The 27937-nt window shown below is 36.3% G+C and overlaps 3 protein-coding genes across 5 annotated transcripts in view; 1 reads left to right on the top strand and 2 right to left on the bottom strand.

The window, feature by feature from the left end:
* Window positions 1-7069, bottom strand: part of plekhm3 (pleckstrin homology domain containing, family M, member 3) — a 46338-nt gene extending 39269 nt beyond the window's left edge. For both annotated transcript variants that reach the window (XR_007185308.1, XM_048193657.1), the window contains exons 1-2: window positions 6952-7069; window positions 2915-3810 (exon numbers count right to left, since the gene is read on the bottom strand). Coding sequence is in view for 1 of the 2 variants with exons in the window: in XM_048193657.1 (XP_048049614.1) it covers window positions 2915-3368 (454 nt within the window). In the remaining variant the exon portion in view is untranslated. The remainder of the gene's footprint in view (window positions 1-2914; window positions 3811-6951) is intronic.
* Window positions 7070-11516: 4447 nt separating this feature from the next.
* On the bottom strand, window positions 11517-24758 carry idh1 (isocitrate dehydrogenase (NADP(+)) 1). Of its 2 annotated transcripts, none has more exons than XM_048193654.1 (9): window positions 24589-24758; window positions 21453-21582; window positions 16801-17092; window positions 16528-16633; window positions 15691-15865; window positions 14791-14942; window positions 12869-13009; window positions 12563-12725; window positions 11517-12257 (listed from the first exon to the last, which is right to left on the bottom strand). In XM_048193654.1, exons 1-9 carry the CDS (start codon window positions 24620-24622, stop codon window positions 12164-12166), a joined length of 1287 nt encoding a protein of 428 aa, XP_048049611.1. In that variant the 5' UTR covers window positions 24623-24758; the 3' UTR covers window positions 11517-12163. The 2 variants fall into 2 exon arrangements, with proteins under 2 accessions (XP_048049611.1, XP_048049613.1); XM_048193656.1 differs by lacking the exon at window positions 24589-24758 and adding an exon at window positions 22498-22675.
* Window positions 24759-25631: 873 nt separating this feature from the next.
* kcnh3 (potassium voltage-gated channel, subfamily H (eag-related), member 3) overlaps window positions 25632-27937 on the top strand; it is a 146658-nt gene continuing 144352 nt past the window's right edge. Inside the window, exon 1 of the mRNA XM_048193652.1 lies at window positions 25632-27502. Within this exon, the coding sequence (XP_048049609.1) occupies window positions 27427-27502 (76 nt within the window). The 5' untranslated portion in view covers window positions 25632-27426. The remainder of the gene's footprint in view (window positions 27503-27937) is intronic.

Below are 27937 nucleotides of genomic sequence, written 5' to 3'. Positions count from 1 at the left end.
AGCACTGTTTGGGGACTCCATGCACTCTGAGGTCTTCAAAGGTACATAGTTTGCAGCTATGGAAAGAGTCACTACTAATTTCACGGCAGAGAGGACGTGAGGCGTGCTGACATGACCCAATTAGCGAGCTGGTGCAAGGCCAGTCAGCCCGCAGAGCCTGAACCTTTCCAAGACCGCTCCCTCAGCAAGTTACTAAAAGACCTATTTGAGAAAGACTGGCTCATATAACCAGTCATAGCGATGCTACCAATCACAGATGGGCACGAGGGAAACAGTCATCAGTGATGACTCAAAATTGGAGCAGGAAGGGAAAAAAGAAGATAGATACAGACAGAATGGATCAGAAAGGATCTGAGTGAATCCCAAAGTAATCTGGACAATTTTAAGATTACTTTTACATTGCTAGAAGAAAATATATTAAAAATAAATGCTGCTGTGGTGAACTTTAAAATAATCAAAATTTTTCAACATTGATAATAATAAGAAATGTTTCTCAGCAGATTTCTGAGGGATCATGTGACAGTGAAGACTTGAAATAATGGCTGCTGAAAATGTAGCATTGGCATCACATAAATAAAACTTTTAAATATATTCAAATATAAAACAGTTGTTTTAAATTGTAATAATATTTCACAATATTACGGTCTCTGAAACTAACACATTAACTCAAAATAAATAGTATACCTACGTGGTGATGATGGGTTAATTTGGTTTAGTTTGACATAAAAGACCAAAGCAATCAAGCGATCTTGATTGACTCCCTAACCATTTAACCAAAACCCCTGCAATTTGCTTCAGATTGTGATTGCAGCATAAATCCAATTTAAGATCTGTATAACCGTTTTCAACTAACAATAAAAATTTACTGTTTGAGGTCCAATAAACATGCAAATGAGTAGGCACGGCTCAGTTCAGATCTGCTGTAATCAAACACAGAAAGCACAGAGTCACATCATAACATGACATCATGGTAAACACATCTGAAATGTTGGGAGTATAATCTCTGTCCATTTAGCACTTTAATTAAAGACGACTAGTAAGTTCTGTTGCACTAACCCTCAGATACCATCAAAAATCTGACCTATTTTAACAATCACTAACCTTGTATGGTGATAAAATTGCTAATCCATGCAGAGGGCCAGAGACGAAAATTACACTACTGTTCAATTTAGGGTCAGTAAAATTTTTTTTTATGTTTTTGAAAGAAATCTCTTATCCTCACCAAAGCCAAATTTTTATTTAATAAAAACTACTGTAAAAACTGGAGTGTTTTTGCAATTTAAAATAACTGTTTTCTATGTAATATATTTTCAAATGTAATTTATTCCTGTGAATAGAAGTATAGAAATAGAAAGTTCAAAAAACAGCATTTATTTGAAATAGGAATATTTTAGACATTATAAATGCATTTACTGTAATTTTTGATCAATTTAATGCATCCTTGCTGAATAAAAAAAAATATATACATATATAAGTTAAGTTGAATCTAAGACCAGTCTCTTAGTTAAAAACAAGACGTTGAAAAATAAGTGCAAACAAAGAAGACTATATTGAAATTGACGCTTGTAATGAACTACAGAGCCAAGTCAAGCGTAGCACAAACACTGTGCAGTGAAGGGTGCATGGGTTTCTCCAGTCTTAATCAGTAGATCTATCAGAATTAGAAACTGGGTGGGTTGCCAATATCTTAATGTCACCTAGGATTCAATCTCAGTCATTGAAGAAATGGTGGGCATTCGAGCGTGGAACTTTTTTCTATTTCCAGTTGCTCCCTTTGGCACATTTTTCTGTAATTAACAATTTGCCCCATTAAGTTTTAATACGGAAGGAAGGACAGCCAAGAGGATTGGTATCACCTGCCGATTTGAAAATCCTAGTTCTGATTTATTGGATGTAGAAATAAATCAGCCTTTTCAAAATGATTTAATATAGAATTAAACCAGACTACACCGGATATATAAAAAGCTTTAAAACAAAGAGACAATTTATATTGGTGAACATGTATTGTGTTAAATCATAGTAGCATGTTAATCACAATATGCCTCTGGGTTTCTACTGTTCTTGTTCTGGTATGACCTTGACTAAAACCCTTCAGAAAAAAAAACACACAGAAACAAACAAACAGGCCAAACCATAAGTAAGCAAACACTCATTGAACCCCTCAACATAAAAGGACGTGATTCCTGCAAAGAGCGCAGGTGAGCGGTGTTGACAGAGACATAGACACAACAAATCACAGGTGTAAGGAGATAAAAGCTACAACATCATATGACATTTTAATAAGGAGTACAAAGTGGTGACAAACTTCGTCATTTGAGCAACTGAATAGTCTTTCGAAGGTAACAGCTGTAAAAATAATACCACGTCCTAAACAGGCGTGACATGGTCATGTGCTAATCAGTAAAAGTTGAGAGTTTTTTCCATGTTGAGTTTTTGTCCTAACCAGCCACAATAAGTGACAAGTGGGACTGTGAAATCTCATTGGTCCAAAGTCAAAGTAACAAAGTGATTATGACAGTCGCAATGCACCAAGTATTGTACTTCTTTCCATCATTAAAGCTGCTAAGTACACAGTCTTGCACCTTTGCCTTTTTGTTTTTCAAATGCTTTTTGGTTAAAAATCAATTTAATTTTTAAAAATTAAAAAGTTTTTAATGTTATGATTCACCTTGCAGCTGGTTGATTTTATGGGTTATATAACTCTACAAAAACAATCTTTTAAAATCCCTATGGGAAAAATTCTGATTGGCCATGATTTTATGGAATCACTCAGCACTTTGATGTGGATGGACAAATTTCCTGTCGCTGGAATCTTATAAGTGAAACACCTGGTTTCATGTCTGCACTACACATCAATTCAAATTAAATGTATAAATAATAAAACAAGACAGTATAATTTTAGTTTAATTCTTACCATCTCTGTAGTCGTTCAGTGCCATGTTCTTGAATGTATTTTTGTCAATGGCTGGCATGCCATTATCGGTGTAAGTGCGGTTGTTGACGTCTGAACGGGAGCGGTTGTGGCCACGTTTGAAGCCGCCATTGGATGTATTGCTGGTGGAGTTTGTCTCTTTGGCATGAGCCGCCAAATCATTGGTGGATCGTGCCCGGTTCCTTTTTCCATGTCGTAGGCCCAGCACACTGAAGGACGTCTGCTCTGCCCAGGCCATATTGCCTGGTGATATCTCAGACTGCTTTCCTGTCAGTAGCCCCCACACCCCACTGGAGTTCAATTTGTCCATGGTGGACGCCTCTTTAAGCTTGGGCGGACGTACCTGGCCATCCCCTTGATTGTCAGCGAGGCAGTGCAGGTAGTCCTCAGTGGCCTCGAGGGCGGGGCTGATGTCCTCGACCTCCAGACCCTCCATCACCTCAACAGTTTTGGCGTCACAGAAGCAGAAGTGGAGGGGTGGGGCAAATGAACCGATTCCTTGCGTGTGCGAGGGTAGACAGGGCAGGATCGAGAAGCCTCAAGACACCGCAGACGGAACATCTGCTATCTGAACCCAAAAGGAGTGTGGCAAAACAGATGGTCCACAAAGGCCTGAACCCCTTCCAGTACTGTCACTTTATGAGCCAACGTTGTTAATCAAGCACCTAATGAGAACTGACCGCTGTGCCAGCTATCAGTATCACCACTGGTTAAGGTGAAGTCAGCAGAACCCGAGTGCAAACTCAGAGCTGTCTAGAGCAGGTGTTGCCTCATTCAGACAAGTGCCTCAATTAAATCACTGCAGTCAGTAAGGCGGTAATTCAGTGAGTGATAAATGCAAGACGGCACCAGGACGTCCTTCCCCAGAGCCCGACATCCTAAATTTAGACAAACAGAAAGAAAAGCACAATACGGTCAACAAAATAACTCTTTGGACAGCTGATGTTCTAGTATGATGAGCCTCCTAGCAAAAAGTATGACATCAGATTCAGGAATTGTACAACAGTTGATAAAATAAAAACAAGTCATTTTTCTGAAAAACCAATCAAGCTTTTCTGAAAACCCAAACCCTAGTGAGCTTCCTTGCTGTCTGCCACCTATATAGACATGCTGCCTTCTAAGGTGATATGCTCTCTGCAATAGACTGATTCTGAATGCTCTACATAGCCAGCAACTCTGTGAGGTTGGCATGTCAACAACATGGTGAATGTAATACATATTACATTCAAACTAGAGATTACTTCTATAAAGAACATACTTTTCAATGTGCTCAACTTGTGGTACCTACTCAAATGAGGCACCTACCTATCAGACTTCGGATGCAGTTCGTGTCTGCAATGGACAACTTTCCCTGTTGCACCACATCTTGCTGTTTTTTCAGCATCATGCACAGAAAGAGTAGCTCAAATTTCAAGAGTCTGCACTCTTTCCTATTCCACTTAAATGCAAAAACCAAAACCTGTTTTGTGTGAATGGCCCATAATGCTGCTTTCTTTTGATACAGCAGCTGAACTCCGCTCACCTTGACCTGTGTTTACAGTCATGGCACAATCATAACAAGACATTGTCAATTTCACGCTACTACCTTGGCACCGTGGAATCCGTTCAGCAGGCTACCTTATGTCCAGAGCTTCGGCACACAGACAAACCAATGACATCACTGGACGTTTCCAGCCTGGGTAGGGTTCCCTGCCTCTCTAAACATGAGCACGGATTGGTTCTGTTTTCTTTTCACCTGATTATGCAGCCTCTCCTCATCTTACTCATGTCTACATCCTCCCGCACTAACATTGATTCCTCTGCACTCCGGCTAAGGGTCTTTCACTTTCTTTTAACCATCAATTATTAAAAAGACCATTACATCATCTCAGAGCAGAGGCTCACCAAACCCATGGGAAAACTAAGAGAAAACAAAGAACGAAAGATAAATGCAGACAAACAGACAGCTGTGCAAATGGATATTTCCATTGGTTTAAAACCCACCAACAAAACAAGCAAATCTGCATGAGTTCAAATCAAGCTATATTATAAAATAATGAGTATCAAAACTTCAAAGTGATAGTTCTCACAAAAATGTAAATTCTGTCATCATTTGCTCACCATTATGTCATCCCAAACCTTTATGACTTATGTGAAATACAAAAAAGAGAGATTTTTTTCTTTTAAAAAAAAGTCTCTACATTCTTCAAACTCAAGGCACAAATCATAGCAAGGCATCGTCAATTTCATGCTACTAAAATGAAGGCCGTGGATAAATGTGTTCCACAGAAGAAAGAAAAGTCATACAGGATCAGAGTGACATGAGGGTGTGTAACGCCATGTACACACTAAAGTTTCAGGAGTGACAACTGTACTTAAATATGAGAAATTGCAATGATTGACACCATGGTAAACATTCTGCAACATTCTGCCTCTTGTGTGTTTTGTACCAGAGTAATATTGCAGAGACCAAAGACTTGTGTTCTGCAAATTTAACTAAACCAGTGCTTCTCAAACCTGTCCGAATTTAGCTGCAGGATGTATGTGGCCTATAGGATGACAGAATTTATATTTTTGAGGGAAATTAAGTGATTAAAGCAAAACTTTTTTGAACAGTTTTGGAAAATCGTAGTAATGTAAACCAGCAGCCAGCCATGAGAACCAGACCTGCAACAGTAAAAACTTGAGCTGGTGATCTTCACACCTCTGCTTGTAGACAAACTATTTAGACAGAGATGTAGAGGCCCTCTTCTTCCATTCTATTTTTAGCCATCTCACAGCAAACATCAATCTACACACTGAGGCAGTGACAAAGCAAAGTTAAGGCCTGCATGTAGACTGTGAGAATCATAAAGTGAAAAAAAACAGTAGTGTAGATGTGCACCCTCTTAAATGCCATTTTTTACAATATAACTACGCTATTGCTGCAGCAGCAGTACAATAAATAAGGTTTATACTGTTATACTGTGATGAGCATATTACATATCAGATCTGACAGAGAGGAAACACATGACCAAAAACCCCTAACTGCCAGTAATCTAGATTGCTTATCTTTGACTTCGGTAAAGTTGGTTTTATATTCGCACATTCGGACTTCTGATAAATTCAGACTTTCCAATAAATGTGCAATAAATTAATGTTTGCGAATTTTAAGCAGCGACATGATATTGACAACCAACGATTGTCAACTTACAAGTTGATCAAAATAGGCAAGTATTGTTTTAATGGCATATTTACTTGTGAATGTCCACTGAATGTCCAATGTAGTGTGATTAACAAGGCTATTGAATACGGATGTCCGAATGTGCGAATATAAAACCAACTTTACCCAAGTTTATCACTGTTGATGTTACACTAAAAAGCACTGTGGTGTCAGATGCTAAATTATACCGTTTTTAATTAATACAATGGTAAATATCCAAAACACCATTGTGCTTGCTAAATTTATGCTAGTGTTGCAAGACAAAAGTTTATTTCTCTACTACTGTCACCTGATGGAGTTTTGTTTCCTTTACACTGCGCTTTATGAATAAACGTGACTTGACTTGACAAACCAGATACAAAACTAGGAGCGACGACCCTTTACTTCAGCCATCTAATGCTTACTGTTCACACCAGACGTTCTTCATTGAATAAAACTTTAAATCGACAAGAGTCGTAATTAATTTTAATTAATAACTTGCGTAATTACAGTTCCCTCACGTGCAGCTGACACACAAGCAAGCAGCAAGATACGAGAACAGACGTAAAAAGAGACAATACACAAACTCTAATATCTAGGTTTGTCCCTCTTCTGAAAGAAATTGTGCTTTTATTCACAAGTCGCTGTTTCGATAAATCTATCCAATGACTTCATATCATGATGCTAGTTAGCTCTCGGCTACATCATCTGCCAATGACATTTGTGTCATCCGATTGTGTTTAACTCACAGCGATTATAATAAGTTTATGTATCAATGATAATCAGAGAATCACTATAACAAAAAGTACGAGCATGAAAAGAGCGAATAATCCGTTATTTGTATGTGAAAGTGACTCACCCGATTCTGTTTACAATCTGTCACATTCAGTTCCGTCAGCGAAAATGCGCACCGGGTAAAACAACAGCCTGCGTTAAATGGTTCCGGCTGCCGTTATTTTTATGTAGGCCTACTTAATTTATTTTATGTTGTGATTATGATGGCATTCTTTGTGGTATCTTGTACTACCATATACATTTATGATACATGAACATAATAATTCAGTACCATGATATAGTCACCTGACACCATCATGGTAGCACCACCACAGTAGCCTACTACATTTCTGTTAGGAAAGTGAGATTTCAGATTTAGGCTACTTTAGTTTAGTGGAACAACATATTTCAATGTTTCCTTGTTAACACGAGTCAATAAATAATCTGCAAGGTTTGAAGTAGCAGGAGTCATCCATCAATTTTATAGGCCTATGCTTCCCGACATATTGCCACCAAGCCTCCATTAGAATCCATAGCAATAATGAATAGGACATCAGTTGTTGTGTAGGAGTGTGTAAAATCATTGTAGCTACTATGTAATATTGCAGAAACTTGTTTTTCAATTCCTCTTCTCTCACAAACACCAACATCCCACACAAACTGCACATATATCACAGTCATTAGCAACCCGTGTGGGCCTGGAATGAGTTGCCATACAAATGATCACAAAAAGAAGTCTAACTGCATAAAAGATCTATGCATTCTTAATGTGCAAATTGTGGTCCACATTAAGACTTTGTGCGATAATGAAGCCAAGAGGTTTGGCATGAGAGGCAAAGATGGGATTTTCTGTAATAGCCAACAGCCGTTCTTGAAGCCAGCCCTGCATCTATTGTTCGGGGTCCCCACAGAAAAAGAAACATTATTCAAGTCTTTTTCAGGCCACAGACAGAAACACAGTAATTATCGTGGGCTCCGGGCTAAACCTGCGACCTCCCCTCCAATCCTCCTGTTCTCCCCCTGCTACCCTTTCTGAGAGCTCATTGTCTTGACTTGTTTAAAGAAAGGCTTCGTTAATGAAGGAGGAGGGGACATGGGCTAATGGGCTCAAATAAGTTCCTCTCTGCAATATTGTTGTGGGATAATGACGCTACGAGACCCAGCTGTAAACTTGCAGGCACCATATTGTGCGTGACCTACATAGACCCTCATCTGAACCCGTGCTGAATGCTGATATGCCCCAGAAAACTCAGCGTTTTTTTCCCCCGTCTCTTTTCTTTTTTTTCTTTTTTTTTGTTCTGATTCAATTAAGAGAGTCAGCAATTGGACAGGCCACTGTAAGTGACATGTAGAGAGGGAGAAGAAGAGAATGTTGGGTGTTTTTTTTTTTTTTTTTTTTAAATAGGACACAGCAATCAGTTTTGAAATGCTAACCTTGTTAACCCTGACAAAGGTAGCAACTGTATGAAATGCTAGTCCACTGGCTGGTTATGAATTTCTTTTATTTTTATTTTTTTAAGTTCACAATTCATATAGTTTTATATGTATTTTTTAAAACCAGTTTTACTATTTTATTTAGCAAGATTTTTATTAATGCATTAAATTGATAAAAATGACAGTATAGACAATTATAATGATACAAAAGTTATCTATTTCAAATAAATACTGCTGTTCAAGCTTTCGAAATCCTAAAAAAGACACTTCATTTAAGCAGCGCAACCATTTTCAACAGTGATTATGATGAAAAAATATTCTTTTGAGCATCAAATCAGCATATTAGAATGATTTTGGAAAGATCATGTGACACTGAAGACTGGAGTAATGATGCTGAAAATTCAGCTTTGACATCACAGGAATAAATTACATTAATATTTCAATATTTATGTATTCCCGATCAAATAAATGCAGCCTCGGAGAACATAAAAATTTTTTTCAAAAACAAAATCTTACTGACCCCAAACTTTTGAACATTAGTACATTTCTAAAGCTAACTTAGTATACTATTAAATAATAATTAACAATGTACAGTCATACATCTTGCTGCTCTTTAAAAGGTTTGGTTGTTGTTCTATACCCTCATAAGTTTGCTATGTTAAGCAGTTAAGGATCATACTTGTAATACTTTTATGATACTTTTTAAATAATAATACATTTTACAAGTAAACAAACATATCGACCGTCTAAAACCCACTTCTATTCCCTTGATAAACAAGGTTGCTATTTTTGGTTTGAACAATGTACTTGATGTAGCATAATTTTCTCAAATTGGATGGAAGTGGATGCCATCATTTCAGCACAAACTACAGAGAACTGATCATCAGCAAGAAAAAACAAGCCCAGCCACAGCACAACTATTCCTTTATCTCTTTGAAATTTATCCTCATATCAGCCTCCCATCTCTCTCTTGCTCATATCTTGACCCATGAGCCTCTCCTTTTCGCTGTTTGTGTTTTCAGTGTCTATTTGGATTCTGTGCTCCTGCGCTGATGACTAAATTATGATTGGGCGTAAGGATAGCAGGGCTTTCATCTGCCCAGCGTTGTTCCACGCTTTCCTCTCCAACACAAAGGGCCCCTCTGCCTCAGCTCGGCCCGCTTTTGAAGAGCAGAGTGGCTATGGGTCCCCATGGAAACCACTGCGTTCCCTACAGGAGAAAGGTGTACTCTCAGACAGAGAGAGACCGAAACAACATCAAGCCATATCTCAATCATTAATCGGTTTATTCATTTTCAATGTCCATGTCCTTCTTAAGGCTCCGAAGGTGCAAACATGCTGGTATTGGTGCAAATGATGTTGGCTGGTTTTGTGACCTGTGTAAAAATGTTTGTAAATGCTAAATATTATATATATTCTAAAGATTTAAATAAAAATAAAAGCTAACCGTTAACCTAAACCTTAAAAGTTCATGAAAATTCTGAACTATTCTTGACAGGTGATGCGTAATTGAATTGACCAATGAAATTGGCTGCAGGGCGGGGTTTGCATCGCATTGGCCTGTATGATGCTCCAGTGACCTCGGCTCGTGCATGTTTTACATCATTACGTCGGAATCACCACTGGCCTCTATATCATATTCATAAGGCTTTACTTCCTTTGGCACAATAGTAATCTTTACACTAACACTAAGCCTGTGAATGAGTCTCCATTCACACAGGGAGAATCCAATTATCACGGCACAATGGTGACAGTCTGAGGGATGATGTCTTTATCCTTTCTCTCTCTCATGCTCGATGTCTTTCCCTCCACTCTCACTGGGGTAAAACCATTGTCACAGATATCTAATAAAGTCAAGGACACTTGGCCTGGAGTGTGTAGGTAGAAGTCTTTGTTCAGACTATTCGGTGCTCAGACATACTCTGATTTTCTGGTCACTTGGTGGAAGTCACATCCTGTAGGCCTACATTTTACAATGCTCATGATGTTTTAATTAATGTATTTTCCCATTAAAACACTGATTCCAAAAAATGTCATAAATAATTACATGAAAAATTAATAAAAATATTTAATAATAATAATAATTATTATTATGATAATAATAATAATAATAGCCAACTAAATAAAAATAATTCGAAAATCTCTGTCCTCTGTAGAAAGATGGCAGGCTCCGTGCAACAGGCTGTCCATCTCCGCGTCAGTGTGCTGCCATCTAGTGAATGAACTGTCACAATCTCCTCAACTGACAACATTATGTTTTTATCTGGTAGCAGACACCACAATGTGATTTTGTTGCTGCAAGTTCAAAATGTAATGGTTAGTAACTAAGGTATTATAACTTCTACAGCAATGTTTTGTAGTCCAGTATTCAATACACTATCGTTTAAAAGTTACATACAGTAGCGGCTAAAAGTGATGTCTGGAGGGGAAAGTTGAGTTACACTTTATTTTGTGTCTTTGTTACAGCGTAATTATACACATAATTACTGAGTAATATTAATTAACTACATGGTTATGGTTAGGATTAGGTTTGGTTTAGGGTTAGTTGCATATAAATATGCATAATTTATAATTATTTCTACAGTAACTACATGTAACATTTTTAATCACTTTAGCATTCCACTGTACCACCTGTGGTACAAATACCACACAAAAGAGAACCCTACAAGTTCAGTTAAAACATCAACATGTGAGGAACATATTTTATATTTATTAAATATTTTATATATGAGGGAAGAAATACTTATTTGTCAAAAAAGGCAAGCAACAGGTTTTATTATACTAGGCAAAAAATAAATAAATTTAAAAAAAAATTGACATCCTGGCTAAAAATTATGTCTGCACAATTTGGTGTTTCATTGTATTATCACAAATAAAACAATTGACTCCAAGCACAACTATGCCAGACGTGAAATACTTAAAAGAGTAAAAACTAGCCTCTGTGTCTTTTTACTCTTTTGGAAGGAACAATTATGCTGGGAGATTCTGCTACATAGATTGTAGAATTTTATGGAGTTTTCTATCACAAAGACTTTTAATCATAGCATCAATTTGCTCACTCTCATTGTTTTGATCATGGTCCCTGCTTGAAGTATTTTAAACTATATAGTGATACCAATTTGTTTGCCATTAAGTTGCTTCAGTAGAGCTGAAGCCCCATGTCACATTACATAACACATTATAGTTTAATAAATGAAAAAGATAAGACAAAACTCATGAGATTAAAAAAGTCTCATTTATTACTGACGTCATATCACAAGACCTGATCACATGAGCACACAGACTGACATAAACAGAAGCATACAAGGAAATTAATTTGTAACACGGTGACAGACAGTGGTACAGAGTGTTGAAGAATGAAGAGGAATGTCTACCGGTGCTAGCTACCAGCGTTTCAGTTAAAAGCAGGTATTTAGACCTAATTTCACTTCTCTTGGAATGGCTTCAAGAGTGGCTGTCTGAAGATGAGACAATTACACATGCAGATAATAAGGCAACAGGTGTTCAAGCACCTGACATATGGGTTGTACCCTGCACTATAGCAGTAGAACATAAATGCACATATTTATGCACATGATTAAAAAAAAATGATTAAATGTATAAATAGGGATAAAAATGTCCTATATTACTGTTTCCAATTTGTAATGAAGGTTACAGTAGCTCCTTCCATTTAAAAAGGCACTTTCATGTCTTCCAGTTGAAAGTGCACTGCTCCCCTACTGGTTGTAGTGGTGAAGTCCATTTCTCTGTCTTTGGCCCCAGTTAGATAGGAGATGAGGCTGACAGAGTCTGCGGCTCGACGTGGGTTGAGGGCTGCGTGTCAGTGTGTGTGTGCGTGGACACCTCAGCAAAACCCAGCAGCTTTACAGTTTGGGCTGGCTTGACAACTTAATCTTCAGATTCTCGGCCAGTTTGTCCAAGAACTCAAAAGTGTTGAGGTAATCTGAGCGTGCAACACTGCGAAGAAATGAAAAGAAAAAAAAAAAAACATTAAATATATATTTGCACAGGCATATAATGTCTTGTGGATATCCTTTTAAAAACTGTATTTTTACCAAGTGTTTTTTTTTTTAATGCATTATCAAGCTTTTAACTGAATTCATGCAGTCGTTTCTAAGTCCCCTATAAATGATCATCAAATCCACATGTCTAACACCACTCTATAACTGACAAAAGCATAATAATTGAGAAAGCTTTCTAATGACCTTCAATAAATACCATATATTTTAGAGCAAGTGACCCAGAGTAGATAACAGACATACTTAGACATGCCCTTGATGCAGATAGCCAGGTCCTTGGTCATGAAACCAGCTTCAATGGTCTCGACACAAACAGCCTCAAGTGCCTCAGCGAATACACGCAGCTCTGCATTCTTATCCAGCTCCGCCCGGTGCAGCAGCCCTCGCGTCCACGCAAAGATAGAGGCTGATGGGATAAAATTGTGAGGGATAAAGTTGCTTTGTGCGATGACCACATTGTTTTTATATGATCATGAAAAGCAGTTTCTGTGTGAATCATCTGTGCATTTCATTGATTAAGATTGGCAGTGAAATAAGCGTTTTCCTCACCGATGGGATTGGTGGACGTCTCCTTGCCCTGCTGGTGCATACGATAATGCCGCGTGACGGTGCCATGGGCTGCCTCAGCTTCTACCGTACGCCCGTCAGGACACACGAGCACGCTGGTCATCATACCCAATGACCCATAGCCTAGAGACAGAGACTAGAAAGTTTACTCACTATAAATTTCATCATTCTTTCATAATACATTCACAATGAGTAATGCCATTTCACAAATTCATGATAGGGCTGGACGCATATTCATACTTAGCCACCACAAAAACATGCACAAGTTTTTAACTCAAAATTATACACTATTCAAAAGTTTGGGGTTGGTAGGATTTTTACTGTATTTGATCAAAAATACAGTAAAACTGTACTATTGTGAATTATTACAATTTTAAACAAGTTTTCACAACAGTTTTAAACAGTTTTCAGTTTTTATATATTTTAAAATGTAATTTATTCCTCTGATGACAAAGCTATTACTCCAGCCTTCAGTCACATGATCTTTCAGAAATCATTCTAATATGCTACTTTGGTGCTCAAGAAATATTTCTTACTAGTTGAGCTGCTTAATATTTTTGTGGAAACTAGAATATTTTTTGTGGAAACCTTTTTTCTTTTTCAGGATACTTTAATGAACAGAACATTCAAAAGAATTCAAAAAGGAAATTATAGTAACAATGTAAAAGTCCACTCTGTCTCTTTGAATCAACTTAAAGGTGCCATCGAACCTTTTTTTACAAGATGTAATATAAGTCTAAGGTGTCCACTGAATGTGACTGTGAAGTTTCAGCTCAAAATACCCCATAGATTTCTTTTAATTAATTTTTTTTTAACTGCCTATTTTGGGGCATCATTAAATATGAGCCGATTTATGCTGTGCGGCCCCTTTAAATGCTGACGTTCCCCGCCCACGGAGCTCGCGCTTGCCTAAAACAGTGCCTAAACAAAGTTTACACAGCTAATATAACCCTCAGATGGATCTTTACAAAGTGTTCGTCATGCATGCGTCGGATTATGTGAGTATTGTATACTGTTATATTGTTTACATTGATTCTGAATGAGTTTGAGGCTATATGCTCTGTGGCTAATGGCTAATGCTACACTGTTGGAGAGATTTATAAAGAATGAAGTTGTGTTTATGAATTATACAGACAGTGTTTAAAAATGAAAATAGCGACGGCTCTTGTCTCCGTGAATACAGTAAGAAACGATGGTAACTTTAACCACATTTAACAGTACATTAGCAACATGCTAACAAAACATTTAGAAAGACAGTTTACAAATATCACTAAAAATATCATGATATCATGGATCATGTCAGTTATTATTGCTCCATCTGCCATTTTTCGCTGTTGTTCTTGCTTGCTTACCTAATCTGATGATTCTGCTGTGTACATCCAGACGTTCATGGCTGCCCTTGTCTAATGCCTTTCATAATGTTGGGCTTGCATATGCAAATATTGGGGGCGTACACCCCGACTGTCATGTAACAGTCGGTGTTATGTTGAGATTCGCCTGTTCTTCAGAGGTCTTTTAAACAAATGAGATTTAAAGAAGGAGGAAACAATAGAGTTTGAGACTCACTGTATGTCATTTCCATGTACTGAACTCTTGTTATTCAACTATGCCAAGATAAATTCAATTTTTCATTCGAGGGCACCTTTAATACATTTGCTGGTTAAAAGTATTGATTTAAAAAAAAAAAATAAAGAAAGAAAGAAATCTTACTGACCCCCAACTTTTGAAAGGTAGTATACGCTGAGAAAATCCATAATTTTTAAAGACGTTTTTATTATGTTCAGTGCTGAACAATTCATTACTGTTTTTTTTTTTTTTTTCATATAATGTTTTTGGCATTGTTGGGTGCAAAAGATAATTATCAATAATGAATTTCAATAATATGTTATGTTAGATGTACTCACCCTGAGCTACAGAGTCTGACTGCACGTCTCCATCATAGTTCTTGCAGGCCCAGATAAACCCACCTTCAGACTTCATGGCCTGAGCCACCATGTCATCAATCAGCCGATGCTCATACCAGATGCCTTTGGCCTCATACTGAGCCTTGTAGTCTCTGCAACACAGACACACAGTGTCGGAATGTTTTTTTTTAGCTTATTCAGTATGGGCATATGCGATTTTGAGTAGATGTTTTTGCTTTAATGTCAAGAAAGGAGAAAATCTTTTATAATGAAAACATTTCATGTGTTTATTGACTTACATGTAAGCCTTTAACGCTAGTTTTTTAACAGGCAGATTTTTAGTTATCATATGTACATACAGTAAATGGCTGTGTCTGAAAGCTTAAAAATGGTGCTTTTAGAGGTTGCATTCCAAAGTAGGAAGGCATCAAGGCATGTCTGAATCTAATATTAGCTTCACTTCCTGTCTCCTGAGATACCTTCGCCTGATGGATTTTTGAAGGAAGCATAGATGTATTGCTGCCTTTGATATCTTCCCAATAAAGAAAGATAGTTTGTGTAAACATTTTTGACCAAAGTTTTCCACTTCTGATTTCTATCGATAAATTAGTATTGTACTAATTAAATATTTGCTTAGTTATCACCGAAGTGCTCTCTATTTTGCTGTAGATCATTAAACACTAACAGTGCCTCAGAAGTCTGTCCAAAATCAATTTTGTAAGATACCTTCACGTGCAAACGCTTCCTGCAAAGTCACTGCCTGACAGCGCAGCGAGGCAACAAGTCAGCTGCCTAAGTTTTCAGTTGCAGCCAATGCGTTTTTAGTTCAAAAGATCATATGTAACTAGATAAGATCAAGGTTAGTTTATTCAAATACGCAACCATTTCATAGTGACTCACTTTTCATAGATCTCCTGGAAAATATCTTTGAAACGCCCATCATATTTCTTCAGGATGGTGTTCTTGGTGCTGAGGTACATCGGCCAGCCTTTGGTCAACCCCATCTGGAAAGAGCTGTGAGCAAAGTCCCGGATTGACTTGTCTGTGTTGTACATTCCCAGAGCGACACCAGCACCTAAACATATATAATTATGATATTTGTCAAGAAAACTTGGTCTGAAAGCAGATATGCTTGTGTGAAATTAAATTTTAAATCATGTAGGCTACATTCCAAAAAACACTCATTTCATCAGAACACTCTGATGCACACTCATTTCATCAGATCAGTATTTGCAGAGCCAGGACAATGTTAATCTGGCCACGTGGCCTTCTACTGTTACATTGACTAGACAAACTTGTTCAGTGCTCAAACAGATGACAGGCCACTGTGCATCAGTCCATCATCATACAGAGATATTTACACATCTTTTAAATACAGAAGGGCTGCATCCAAAAACTCATACTTCCTATATAGTAGCCGAAAAACAGTATGAAAAGAGTAGTGTATATGAATTCACAGTATTTGGGCAAAAAGTACCCAGATAATCTACTGATTATGAGGTGCGCATACAAATGAACAATTTACAATTCTATGAGGATTTCAGACGAGCCAAGGACTGTGCCATAGTAAATAATTCAGATCAAATTAATTAGATTGTTTAAAGTCTGCATGAATGGAAGTTGGAATAGTCTTGTGACATATATTCAAGTGAATCAGCTTCACAAACAAGAAAAAAAAAAAAAAAAAGTAGGGCGGGACATTTTGTGCAGCAGGAATTGATTGGATGGTTGTGGTACCTTCAAAGTCATGGACAACAAACTTAAGCGGTTCCCCTCCGTTTTTGGGCGTGTATATCATTTCCAGTGTTCCAGGGCCTGGCACAACGAAATCTGTAGCCTTGTACTGTAAAAGTGAAGAGATTATTTTAGAAGACCTTTTACCTGTAACGTAATCTTACCACAATTAAAATATGTTTTCTTAGGCATGTGAATTTTGATAAAACAGCAGCAATATGATAAAGTTACGAAATATGTATTAGACTTAATTATATACATTCTAACATTCCATACCTGGTCTCCATGTGCGTGCCTGCCAATTATTATAGGCTTGATCCAGCCTGGAACCAAGCGGGGAATGTTTTTGCAGATAATAGCCTCTCGGAACACAGTGCCACCCAGGATGTTCCGGATTGTTCCGTTGGGAGAGCGCCACATCTTCTTGAGCTTGAACTCCTCCACGCGCTTCTCATCAGGAGTGATGGTGGCACACTTGATGCCAACATTGTAGCGCCTCACAGCCTCTGCCGCCTCTACCGTCACCTTGTCGTCGGTGGCATCACGGTTCTCCATTCCCAGGTCATAGCTACCACACAGAGAGGAAAAAACAAACCTTAGATTTTTGCTCATCTATGAGAACTATTCTGTGATGTTCTTGACATTAATAATGATTATGTATTTGTTTGCCTTTTATTGTTTGCAAATTTTATATTTAAGTAGACAAAAACAATCTCAGATAATTATAAAGCTCTATTATAAAGGTTTTATTATTGATACTACTTTCCTTGAGCACCAGAAAAACAAGCTTGCAACCATCTTTCGAGAAATTTCGAGGAAAGGGAAGATTTTTTTAAAAAAGCGGATCATTCATACATCTATTGATCTTAGCTACATGCTGTGGAAATACAAACCAGAAGATGGAACTCAACGAGTGCAGCACTGAAAAGGGCATGACTAGATAGGGTCTATTGCTTATAACCTGTCTGTAGTGCAGTGGACTGTGGACATGCTCAGGACACATATAAGCAGGTTTGAGTCCGACCTGGGCATTGTTCCGATCCCATTCCCTTCTCTCACCCCTACCTTCCTGCCTATATTATACTTTACTATAAAAATGTCTAAAAACAAAGTTATAAAAAAGTTTTTAACTCAGTTCATACTGACAGCCAAACTGGTAATGTTAGACTCAGAACTACCTTACACAACACAATCAGAACACTACCAGTCAAAATATGGAGCCCAACGGCACGCTTTAAATTAGGTCAGTGGGAAACTAGTGCCATGGTAATTTAGCACAAAGACACTGTGTTCCAGTGAACTGAATTAGAACAAGTCATTTCTTACTGCATTAAAACAGACAGAATTCTATTACAATTTAAAATAACCGTTTTCTATTTTAATACATTTTAAAATTTAATTTAATTTTCTTCAGCCATTACTCCAGTTTTCAGTGTCACATTATCCTTCGGAAATCATTCTAATATACTGATTTGCATCCAAAGAAACATTTCTTATTAAACATTGAAAACAGTTGTGCTGCTTAATAGAAAAGTTCAAAATAACAGCATTTATCTAAACCAGAATTCTTGTGGAACATTGCAAATGTTTTTACTGTCACTTTTGATCAATTTAATGCATCATTGCTAAACAAAAGCATAAATTTCTTTAAAAAGAAAGAAAAAAATTGTACTCTCCCTCCCTAAACCATTAATTGGTAATGTATATGCTTTTTTGCCCTCTCTACACTAATTGTAGAAAATCTGTTGAATTCGATAGAAAGCATTTAAATATGGTAAAATGTGTTAGCTGAGATGTAGCTGAGAGTACTAGAACGGTTTTAAAATTATTTCAAAACGCAATTACAATCCAAAACACATAATTAATCGATTCTGAGGCACAGACTAGATGGCTGCATTGGGATCCCACAGACCCAACGTAAATCTCATGGGAGTGGGCAGTGTTACCTGTGCTGTAGGTGGGATTAGGCGGTAAAAAAAATAAAATAAAAAATACAGCGCAGATCCCCATGGTCCATGGATTTGCCATGTAACAAGAAAAGGAGTCAACAAATGAAGCTCACCCCAGTCAATCAATAACATTTTATATTATTTATTTTCTTTTGCTATATGTTAATTATCTAGGCTACATAAACTGTAATAGAACTGTAATAGAAAATAACCATTTTTTTTATAACAAAAAAACTTCTATTTTTGGCCAAATGTAAAGGCATTTTCACACCTAAATTGAAATAATAAGTCTGAAGGAAATGCAAATTCACGCCTGTACATTAGATTGCGCAACACAAACAAACCTTTCTGCTGTGATGCCATTCTTGATTGCAGAAGAATAGGAAGCAGGAGAATAAAGTTTAACACTTCACCAAAAAAAAATTAAAAATTCTAAAGTCCTTTTTGCTTATGGTTTAACAATCATCAAAGGTCAGCAGCAAGTACATCGGTCAATAAAGTGAGATTAAATGCATAAAAATATTTGTTTTATTTAACATATTTAATTATTGGAAGTTTGCTTAGTATTCTGATTTTGCATTTCACTGATTTTATTCATTTTGAGGAATTCTGAATTTTTTCTGTGCAAGTGAGATTAGTAAATGCATGCTCATATTTAGTCTAGAACTTCAATAACCATCATGATTACACACATCTCTGCGCTTATGATTTCTCTCAACATGGGCACAATAGAGCTGTCAATCAATAAATGGGAAAAAAGTAACTTGCGTTACTTATTTGAAAAGGTAACAATTAAAATATTTTGCTGTAAATTTAAAAGTAATGCGTTATTTTACTAGTTACTTGGGAAAAGTAATCTGATTACATAACTCAAGTTACTTGTAATGCGTTACAAGTAATTTGATCTCCAGCTACCAAAAAAATGCCTTCAAACCAATGAATAGTCAGGCATCTTCAAAATAAAGTTAAATCCATGCTGATTTAAATTCGTCAAAGCAACTTTCACTCGTGCTCTGTGCAGTTGAAAGCAAATGAAAGGCCTCATCTGTTCTGTATGTGTGTGACTGAAATGATGAAGGATTCCTTTCAGAGTTTCTACAACTAGCAAGGAAAAGTGTGACACACTTAACACGCTTTTGATAGAGCATCCCTGAGCAACAACACAGGGGAGCTTTCGGAACTTTCCCATACTTTCCTTGCTCTCGGTCCTTGCTTTTGTGTCATGTATGCTGTGAACTTTCACCCACTTCACTTCCACTTCTTGTTGCTATAATGATTCTGAAAAACTGTTGGTGGCGCTAGAGGATTTAGAAATTTCAGAACAATTTCTCATACATTTTTAGGGGCTACCATAGAGTTTGCTCAGTTTAATCCATCAATAAAAGCCTGTAATGCATAAAAGGCATTCAACAATGCAACTAAAGGATGTTGAGGGGTAAAGATACGCAAACAATCTTACAACGCAAGCTCAAAGAGCAGTTCAGTGACTGAATGAACATGAATCAAGATATCCCACTTAAGTGACGACATCTTGTTTGCTAACATACTGATAGTACTCTTATCAGACTGATACGGTTTTCGTTTGCACTATTCTACTCCAAGTCAAGTTCATGCACTTTATTCATACTTCATACTTCATAGCTGAAGAGCCACTCAGATCAAACTGTAACCACAAGCTCAAAGTTCAGATGCTGACAATTCAGGACAATTTCAAGCGCAGAAAGTGATGTTGGGTAATAAAAGTCCTAACTTGTGAGATGACAACACTTCCCTTTGGCCTTGAGTATTACCACATTGTGGCCTGAAAAATCTGTACTGACAAACAGGAAATGTCATATTTGAAAAACTTGGCAAGTACCTGCTCAGTGGTGTGATTACTGTTAGTAATGCAGTTATTACCACAAAAATAAATCGAATTTGAAAAGTACATATTAATTATTTTTTAGAATATAGAGAAATAAAAAGATTTTGAAAAGAGGTCTATATTAATTTATAATAATTTTATAGTAGAAACAATAACTGTAGTGACATGACATTAAAGGATTAGTTCACTTTCAAATTAAAATTTCCTGATAATTTACTCACCTTGTCATGTCATCCAAGATGTTCATGTCTTTCTTTCTTCAGTCGAAAAGAAATGAAGGTTTTTAATGAAAACATTCCAGGATTTTTCTCCATATAGTGGACTTCACTGGACCCCAAGGTCAAATTACAGTTTCAATGCAGCTTCAAAGAGCTTTACACGATCCCAGACGAGAAATAAGAGTCTTATCTAGAGAAACCATGGCTCATTTTCTAAAAAAAAAAAAAAAAAGTTATACATTTTAACCATAAATGCTCATCTTGAACTAGCCCTCTTATTCTTCTCTATTAGAATTCCAGCAGTGTAGACGCTGCTAAGTGTATCACTGCCCTTCACAGGTCAAAGTTTGAACTAAATTGTAATATGCAATATGCTAGTGCAAGTATATAACAATTAGTTCAAACTTTGACAAAGAAGAGAGCTAGTCCAAGATGAGCATTTATGGTTAAAACGTATATAATTTATAATTTTTTTTTTTGAAAATGAGCGATGGTTTCTCTAGATAATACCCTTGTTTCTCATCTGGTATCGTATAAAGCCCTTTGAAGCTGCAATGAAACTGTAATTTTGACCTTCAACCGTTTGGGGTCCATTATAAGCAGAAAAATCCTGGAATATTTTCATCAAAAATCTTAATTTCTTTTTGACTGAAGAAAGAAGGACATGGACATCTTGGATGACATGGGGGTGAGTAAATTATCAGCAAATCTTAATTTGAAAGTGAACTAATCCATTAACTTTAGTGCTATGGTTACAAATATTTGTAAGTCATAACTAATTGGCAGCAAATTTGGATTAAATCAGATAAGCATGTATTCGCAAGGGAAATCAGACATAATGAGAGAAACGCTCACCTGCCGTGAATGTAACACACAAACACACACATTTAATCTCACCTGTGCAGGTCGAGCTCCAGATAAGGAAAGATGAGTTTCTCTTTTATGAGCTCCCATATTACTCTAGTCATCTCATCTCCTTGCATCTCAACCACAGAACCGGCTTTGATCTTCTGAGACATTTTGGACCCTGCAAGATCAATGATGGTTATTTGAGAAAATGTATAGTAGAGCTAGTACTTCCTCCCTGAAGAATGAATAGATTCCATTGAGAAAAGAAGTTACACAACCAGTGATTCAGCATTTTTGCCTTAAACCTGTTTTAACAGACAGCATTTTGGAGCTTGCAGACTAATAAGCACAAAATGTCAGATTTAGAAGTCTGTAACATAAAAAATACAGTCTGTTTTTGTTTTTCAGATATGCAAGGTAATACTGTGGTATTTTTGGACATAGTAGTATGTACCATACCATTCTTTTAAGTACATATCTTTTAAGCACAATTCAATATGGTATTACTATCTCTGTATTAATGTCACAGCTTTTGTGAAAAACATCAGTTAGTTCAGGCAACTAAACAGCACCTTACAGACAGGCAACCACTGTGTAATAAGACACTGGCCTTTTATCCACCATGAGAGGTTAAGTATATCTTTGTATCAACTGTGTTACTATTTAAAAATGTATCAACGTTTTTGGGGTTTTTTGCAGTTCCACAAACTGGCACTGGTTACATAACAAATCAAATTAGGACAAAGGTCAAATACAGCGCGTGCAATACTGATTTACACACATATCTTTATGATTTTAATAAATGAAACATAATGAAGCTCTAGTCGAATGTGGGGGTTATTTGTATGATCTGTCGTAAAAATTAATTCAACATAAACAATCCATTAAATATGTCAATTATATGTGATCACCGAGGTTTTAACCCTTATGTTTTCGTCTTTTCTGATGAATGCATCACTTTTACAGTGTTTTCTTCGAAAAGGAACTAGATACCAGTAACACTTTGCAAGAAACGTCAAATCAAACGACAGTGACTGTAATGTGATTTACCGGCTATTCTGAAAGATCTCGCAAATCAAAATACGACGCCTACCTTTTTCTTGAAATTGTACCGGAGCAAATAAAGAGATCTCAAATGGTTGATGTGTCCTATGGAGGCTTGAAAGGTTTTGTACTAGTCTTGGAAGGCGTTGTTTCGTATCAGCTGAGCGGAAGGCATAGGCTGTCCCCTGCTCTGCTCATACATTTACTCCTCGATCAGATAATCCTCCACCAATCCACGAGAATAAGGAACTAAACTCAAACGACTAGCCCCTCCCTCTTTATGCATCTCGTTGGGAGGCATATGTTTCTAGATAATAAATGTTTGGCGTGGGAAAGACACTTGTCTTCCTCTGGGTGGCGCTATGCAGCTCAAAAAGCCGAATCCTTCGTTGAGCTGCAAGACAACAAACGCATTTTCTTCATCTAAAATTGAAATAGAATGGCAAATAATTAAGCAATTACTCTGAATAAACGAATAAAATAAATTCACTTAGCACACAAAACACATTTAGAATCATAAACATTTTCGTATTCTGATACAAATTATATATATATATATATATATATATATATATATATATATATATATATATATATATATATATATATATATATATATATATATATATATATATATATATATATGTGTGTGTGTTAAGAATTAAACTTAAATAAGAATTAAACCCCAGAATTCAGTGTGAAATTCAGAAGTCCGACATTTCCAAATTAAAAATAAGACATTTAGGCTATCAATGATTGATAGCCTATGATTTCCTTATCTTGCATATAATGAACTTTTATTTTATTTTATTTTTTTATAAAAAACAAATTAGCGTACAATTAACAATGGTAAAATTGTGTGGTAAAAAAAGAAATTCAATCAAAGATATTTTTATTTCAGTATTTGTGTGTGTGTGTGTGTGTATATATATATATATATATATATATATATATATATATATATATACATACACACACATATATATATATATATATATATATATATATATATATATATATATATATATATATATATATATATATATATATATATACATACACACACATATATATATATATATATATATATATATATATATACATACACACACACACACATATATATATATATATATATATATATATATATATATATATATATATATATATATATATATATACATACATACACACACAAATACTGAAATAAAAATATCTTTGATTGAATTTCTTTTTTTACCACACAATTTTACCATTGTTAATTGTACGCTAATTTGTTTTTTATAAAAAAATAAAATAAAATAAAAGTTCATTAAAGCCTAAATGTCTTATTTTTAATTTGGAAATGTCGGACTTCTGAATTTCACACTGAATTCTGGGGTTTAATTCTTGGTGAATAATGTTTCATTTTAAACATATATGCAAAACAACAACAACAGTAGTAATAGTCAGTTTTTACTGCTATTTGGATTTGGTGGAATTGCATTAAGTTTTTGTGTTTAGTGATGCATGTTTTGGATTTCATTCACACATAAAAAATGCCTAAAACTTAAACTGTGATTGGTGACGTTGATACAGCGCGGAGGAAAGTAACACATACCGGGTGACTAATGCGCTGCTACAGCAGCTGTCTTGTCAATATTTTACAGATGTATAGAGACAATGAATAGAAAATAAACATTGAAGAGTTGAAACAGAAAAATCTTTTTAGAACCATCGTGCCTGACAACTTCGAGACAGTCCGGGCCACCAAGCCCTGCCCATTTTAGACCACCTTTGCAAATTCTATTCACATTTATCGTACTTCTAGGATCCTTCCTTTCTGTTTAAATTTGGGCTGCGTGCTATTTTAAGGTATTGCGTTCTATTTACAGGTGAATGTTGTCAAGTATGCACTAAATTGGTGTAACATAATAACCGCGTCATAAAAGTGCGTCTCTTGAAGCCAACAAAGTAACAAAATAAGTGGTATACCAATTGCAATATTCAAAACCCAAATTGTTAATGGTTTTGTAGCAGCCCTTACACACACAACAAATGGGTGATTGCTAATTATCATGTATCCTACAAACTTTAGCAACAAAAGCAAAAGAAACAGTAAGAATATAATACAGGTAAGACAGATACAGGTTCAGCCAACCTCCAAAACGCATTCTGTTTCGTGAGCAGTCCATCTTCTCAATCCATCTTCACGAGCACGCTGCTCAGCAAGTGCGTAACTGTATTTATCCTCTGAGTTTGCGTGAGCAGCAAGCAAGAGTCCATAAAAGTGAGCAGTCGTTTGGTAGCCTATCTCCTGTCTGAGTGCAGAATTCAGACTTACCGGCAGATGTCGCAATTTCATTACTCGGTTTACATGCAAGTAAGTCTCCAAGTGTGGGTGACACAACCATATTTTATTTATACTGGTGTGTACTGTAATGGTTTAGCACAGTATTTTAAATAGCAAATATGATAATTTTTAGATTAATAACTTAATATTATAAATGTGTAAAATATTATATAGGCTATTGCATTTTTTTCCAGCTCACTGCACTGTACTGTTAGATCTTTTATTAATTTGTTTATTAATTTTAATTATTTTTCATTAATTATTTTTTATTAATTTTAACCATCCATTTATTTAAAGCATAAATGTATTTATTTTTACATAGTTTTTCTCTAAACTTTTCCATGGACCCCTTAGCACTCTCTTGCAGTCCCCTGGGGGTCCACGGACCCCAGTTTGAAAACCTCTGGTTTAGCATTCCCTATATATTTTAGCCTATATATTTTACAGCAATGCAAAATGTGTCTTAGGCAAAGGAATCCTGATGAGTCAAATCAGCAAACTGTATGGAACGCACCCAAGACAAGTTAAGGCTATGGCCTACTAACATCTTTTACAGTCTGTAATCATCCTTTGGAATATTTTTGGCATACTGAATGTGAGTCTGCAGGACAAGGTGACATCTAAACTTTAGGTTTGAGAGTTTGAGATTTTCACGGCACAAGACAGCAACATCAAAGAGAAAAAGAAGAATGTGTTTATGTAGAATGTTTGGATAGAGGCCTACAGTAAGACTTGCCATGTACATTACTTTATATTACTTATTACTTTATAAAGTGTATATTACTGTATTTATTGCCTGTGTCAAATCACATGCTGTTCAGTTGTTAATCTTGTTATATGTTGTTTCATGGAGACACATTTGTTTTCTACCACACAGAAAAATTACCATATAAGCCTCATTATTCCCCATCATTATTTTATTCTGTTATTATTGGCAACAAACATATTGACAAATTACAATGTAAAAGATTACAAATTAAATGTAAAAGAAATAGTCAGGCGTACCAGTAAAACACTCTTGAACACATAGTTAAATCAATGACAAATAAGGATGACATATGATAAAAAGGAGAAATCTGTTTAAAACACATGGCAAGTTTTTAGAAGAAACATTTACATTTTGTAAAACATTTATGATTTTAACCAATTAAAAAAAAAAAAGTCAAGTGGTGTAACCAAGTAAAAAGTACTAAAATATGTGCCTTGGACCTTGAATACATGTGAGTGTTAACTTAATCACACCATATCACCTGATATTTTATTTTATACAACAGTTCTTTTTGGTTTTCAAATCTGAGAGCTGTGTTATATTCTCCCAGTATCAGCACTGGTACCGTTTCACCGTTTGTATTACTCCACTTGTGGGGACTGTCATGGCAGTCGAGCAACTTTACCGTATTTTTTTTATAAATACTACTGTTGTTATGTCACGAAATGTAGTTCAAAGAGTTTTTAGGCAAGAATGTAGTTATTTAGACCTCAAATATGTGACTCATATATAAACATAGCGCCTATTTTACTATTTGTTTTGAGGCTTTCGCAGATCATCGGCCATTCAGTGCTCATGTACTCGCAGAGAACAGCTTCATTTCAGCCAGTCATTTGGGTATTTCGAACTGTTGTATAAACACAATATCACACTCGTAGCCGTACGATATGGCTGTATATCAGCACACTGTGATTACCTATAGCCGAAACACAGCCATGCTGATATACAGCCATATCGCATGGCTATGAGTGTGATATTGGTCATATATTATATTTTCAAAAACATTTTCAAACATGGCTTTCAAGGTAAAACAAATATATTGTAACTGAGCAAAAAAAGTGCCTGTCATGAGTTCAAAAACAATTTTCTTTGAAAAGAAATTAGTTTTTTTTATTAGTTTTTTTTTTTAAAGAAATAATGCCAACTACTTATGCAAGCATTCATTTTTAAATAATTCAGGAGTTTAAAAAAAAAAAAAAAAAAATCTCCAAACAGTTACACTACCTTGACAAGTGTGTTCATTATCAAAGAGGTGATGACTATTCAAGTCATTTTAATGCATGTTTGAATAAGAAAATGAGCGTCGCGTCAAAATGTCTTACAAAATCAAAATTTGGTTTGTTTTCCGACTATTTCATCTGAATAAAGAACCTTCCATAAATAATAAAAAGACAATAAGCTGGTACAAGGGTTCTAGCCTCCTCACCAGACTCTGCTCATCACGTGACGTGACATCTGCTGGTTATAGCAACTAGAGAACGCCAGTAATATAGATGTCGAGAGAAAGGATCGTGGTGGCACAGAGGAGTTCAGGCATCAGTGCGCAGTCGCCTTACCAGTCGGAGCTCCGGTCTCCAGCGCTGCCGTTACGCACAGGTTCATCTCATCACCAAGCACCTGATTTACAGAGACTACGCGGATTTTTGCCCTCTTTATGACACGATGTAAGGCAGATATGTGGGCTTTCCGTTGAGGGATATGGTCACTGCTGAGCTGCCAAAGTGGAGCCGCGCGTATCACGGATCGGGGCGCTCCTGCAGGGTCTAGGATGCGCGCCCGGAACATCCCGATTCTTACCTGGGTTCGGGGCTGACCAGGAGTCCACTGCCTCTGCTGGGCGCAGAGGCGGGAGGAGGACGCAGTCGACCCGCACCAGGATGCCCGTGATGAGAGGTCTGCTGGCCCCGCAGAACACCTTCCTCGACACCATCGCCACCCGTTTCGATGGCACCCGTAAGTGCGCAGAGCGTACCAACTTACCATTTCTTCACCAAAGTGTCAAATGCAAATACAAAGTGTTTTGGGCAAATTTAACAGCCACCCTAAGGTATTTGCATCAGTGCGTAAAGTGAAACAGATGAAAGCTCATTATACATGCGCGTGGATATGAAGTCATTTTGTGTAGCAGGTTGCATAGTTGTCTCATACACTGTAAAAAAGAATTGTTGGTTTAACTTAAAAAAAGTAAGTTACCTGGTTGCCTTAAAATTTTGAGATCATTGAAATTAAAAATATGAGTTAATACAATGAAGGTGATTGCTTTAATCAACAGAAACTCAATATATTATGCATAGTCTCATTGATTGCATTAAATTTGTAGTTTTAAAAATTAATTTTTATGTGAGCCGCAAAAAAGTTTAAATATGAAACATTTTTTAAAATATATAT

This window comes from Megalobrama amblycephala, linkage group LG6, assembly GCF_018812025.1.
Source record: "Megalobrama amblycephala isolate DHTTF-2021 linkage group LG6, ASM1881202v1, whole genome shotgun sequence".
NCBI classification, from domain to species: domain Eukaryota; kingdom Metazoa; phylum Chordata; class Actinopteri; order Cypriniformes; family Xenocyprididae; genus Megalobrama; species Megalobrama amblycephala.
Note: the sequence above shows the minus strand (reverse complement) of the source record. Positions and strands in the feature narration are given on the sequence as shown.

Bases quoted from the DNA above. Each gene is read 5' to 3' on its own strand.
- idh1 (XM_048193654.1), bottom strand. From the start codon at position 24,622: ATGGACTGCTCACGAAACAGAATGCGTTTTGGAG. The intron at 16,634-16,800 runs GTATGGAATGTT...TCACTTTTACAG, and splicing joins GGCACGCACATGGAGACCAG to TACAAGGCTACAGATTTCGT. The intron at 15,866-16,527 runs GTACCACAACCA...ATATATGTTTAG, and splicing joins TGTTGTCCATGACTTTGAAG to GTGCTGGTGTCGCTCTGGGA.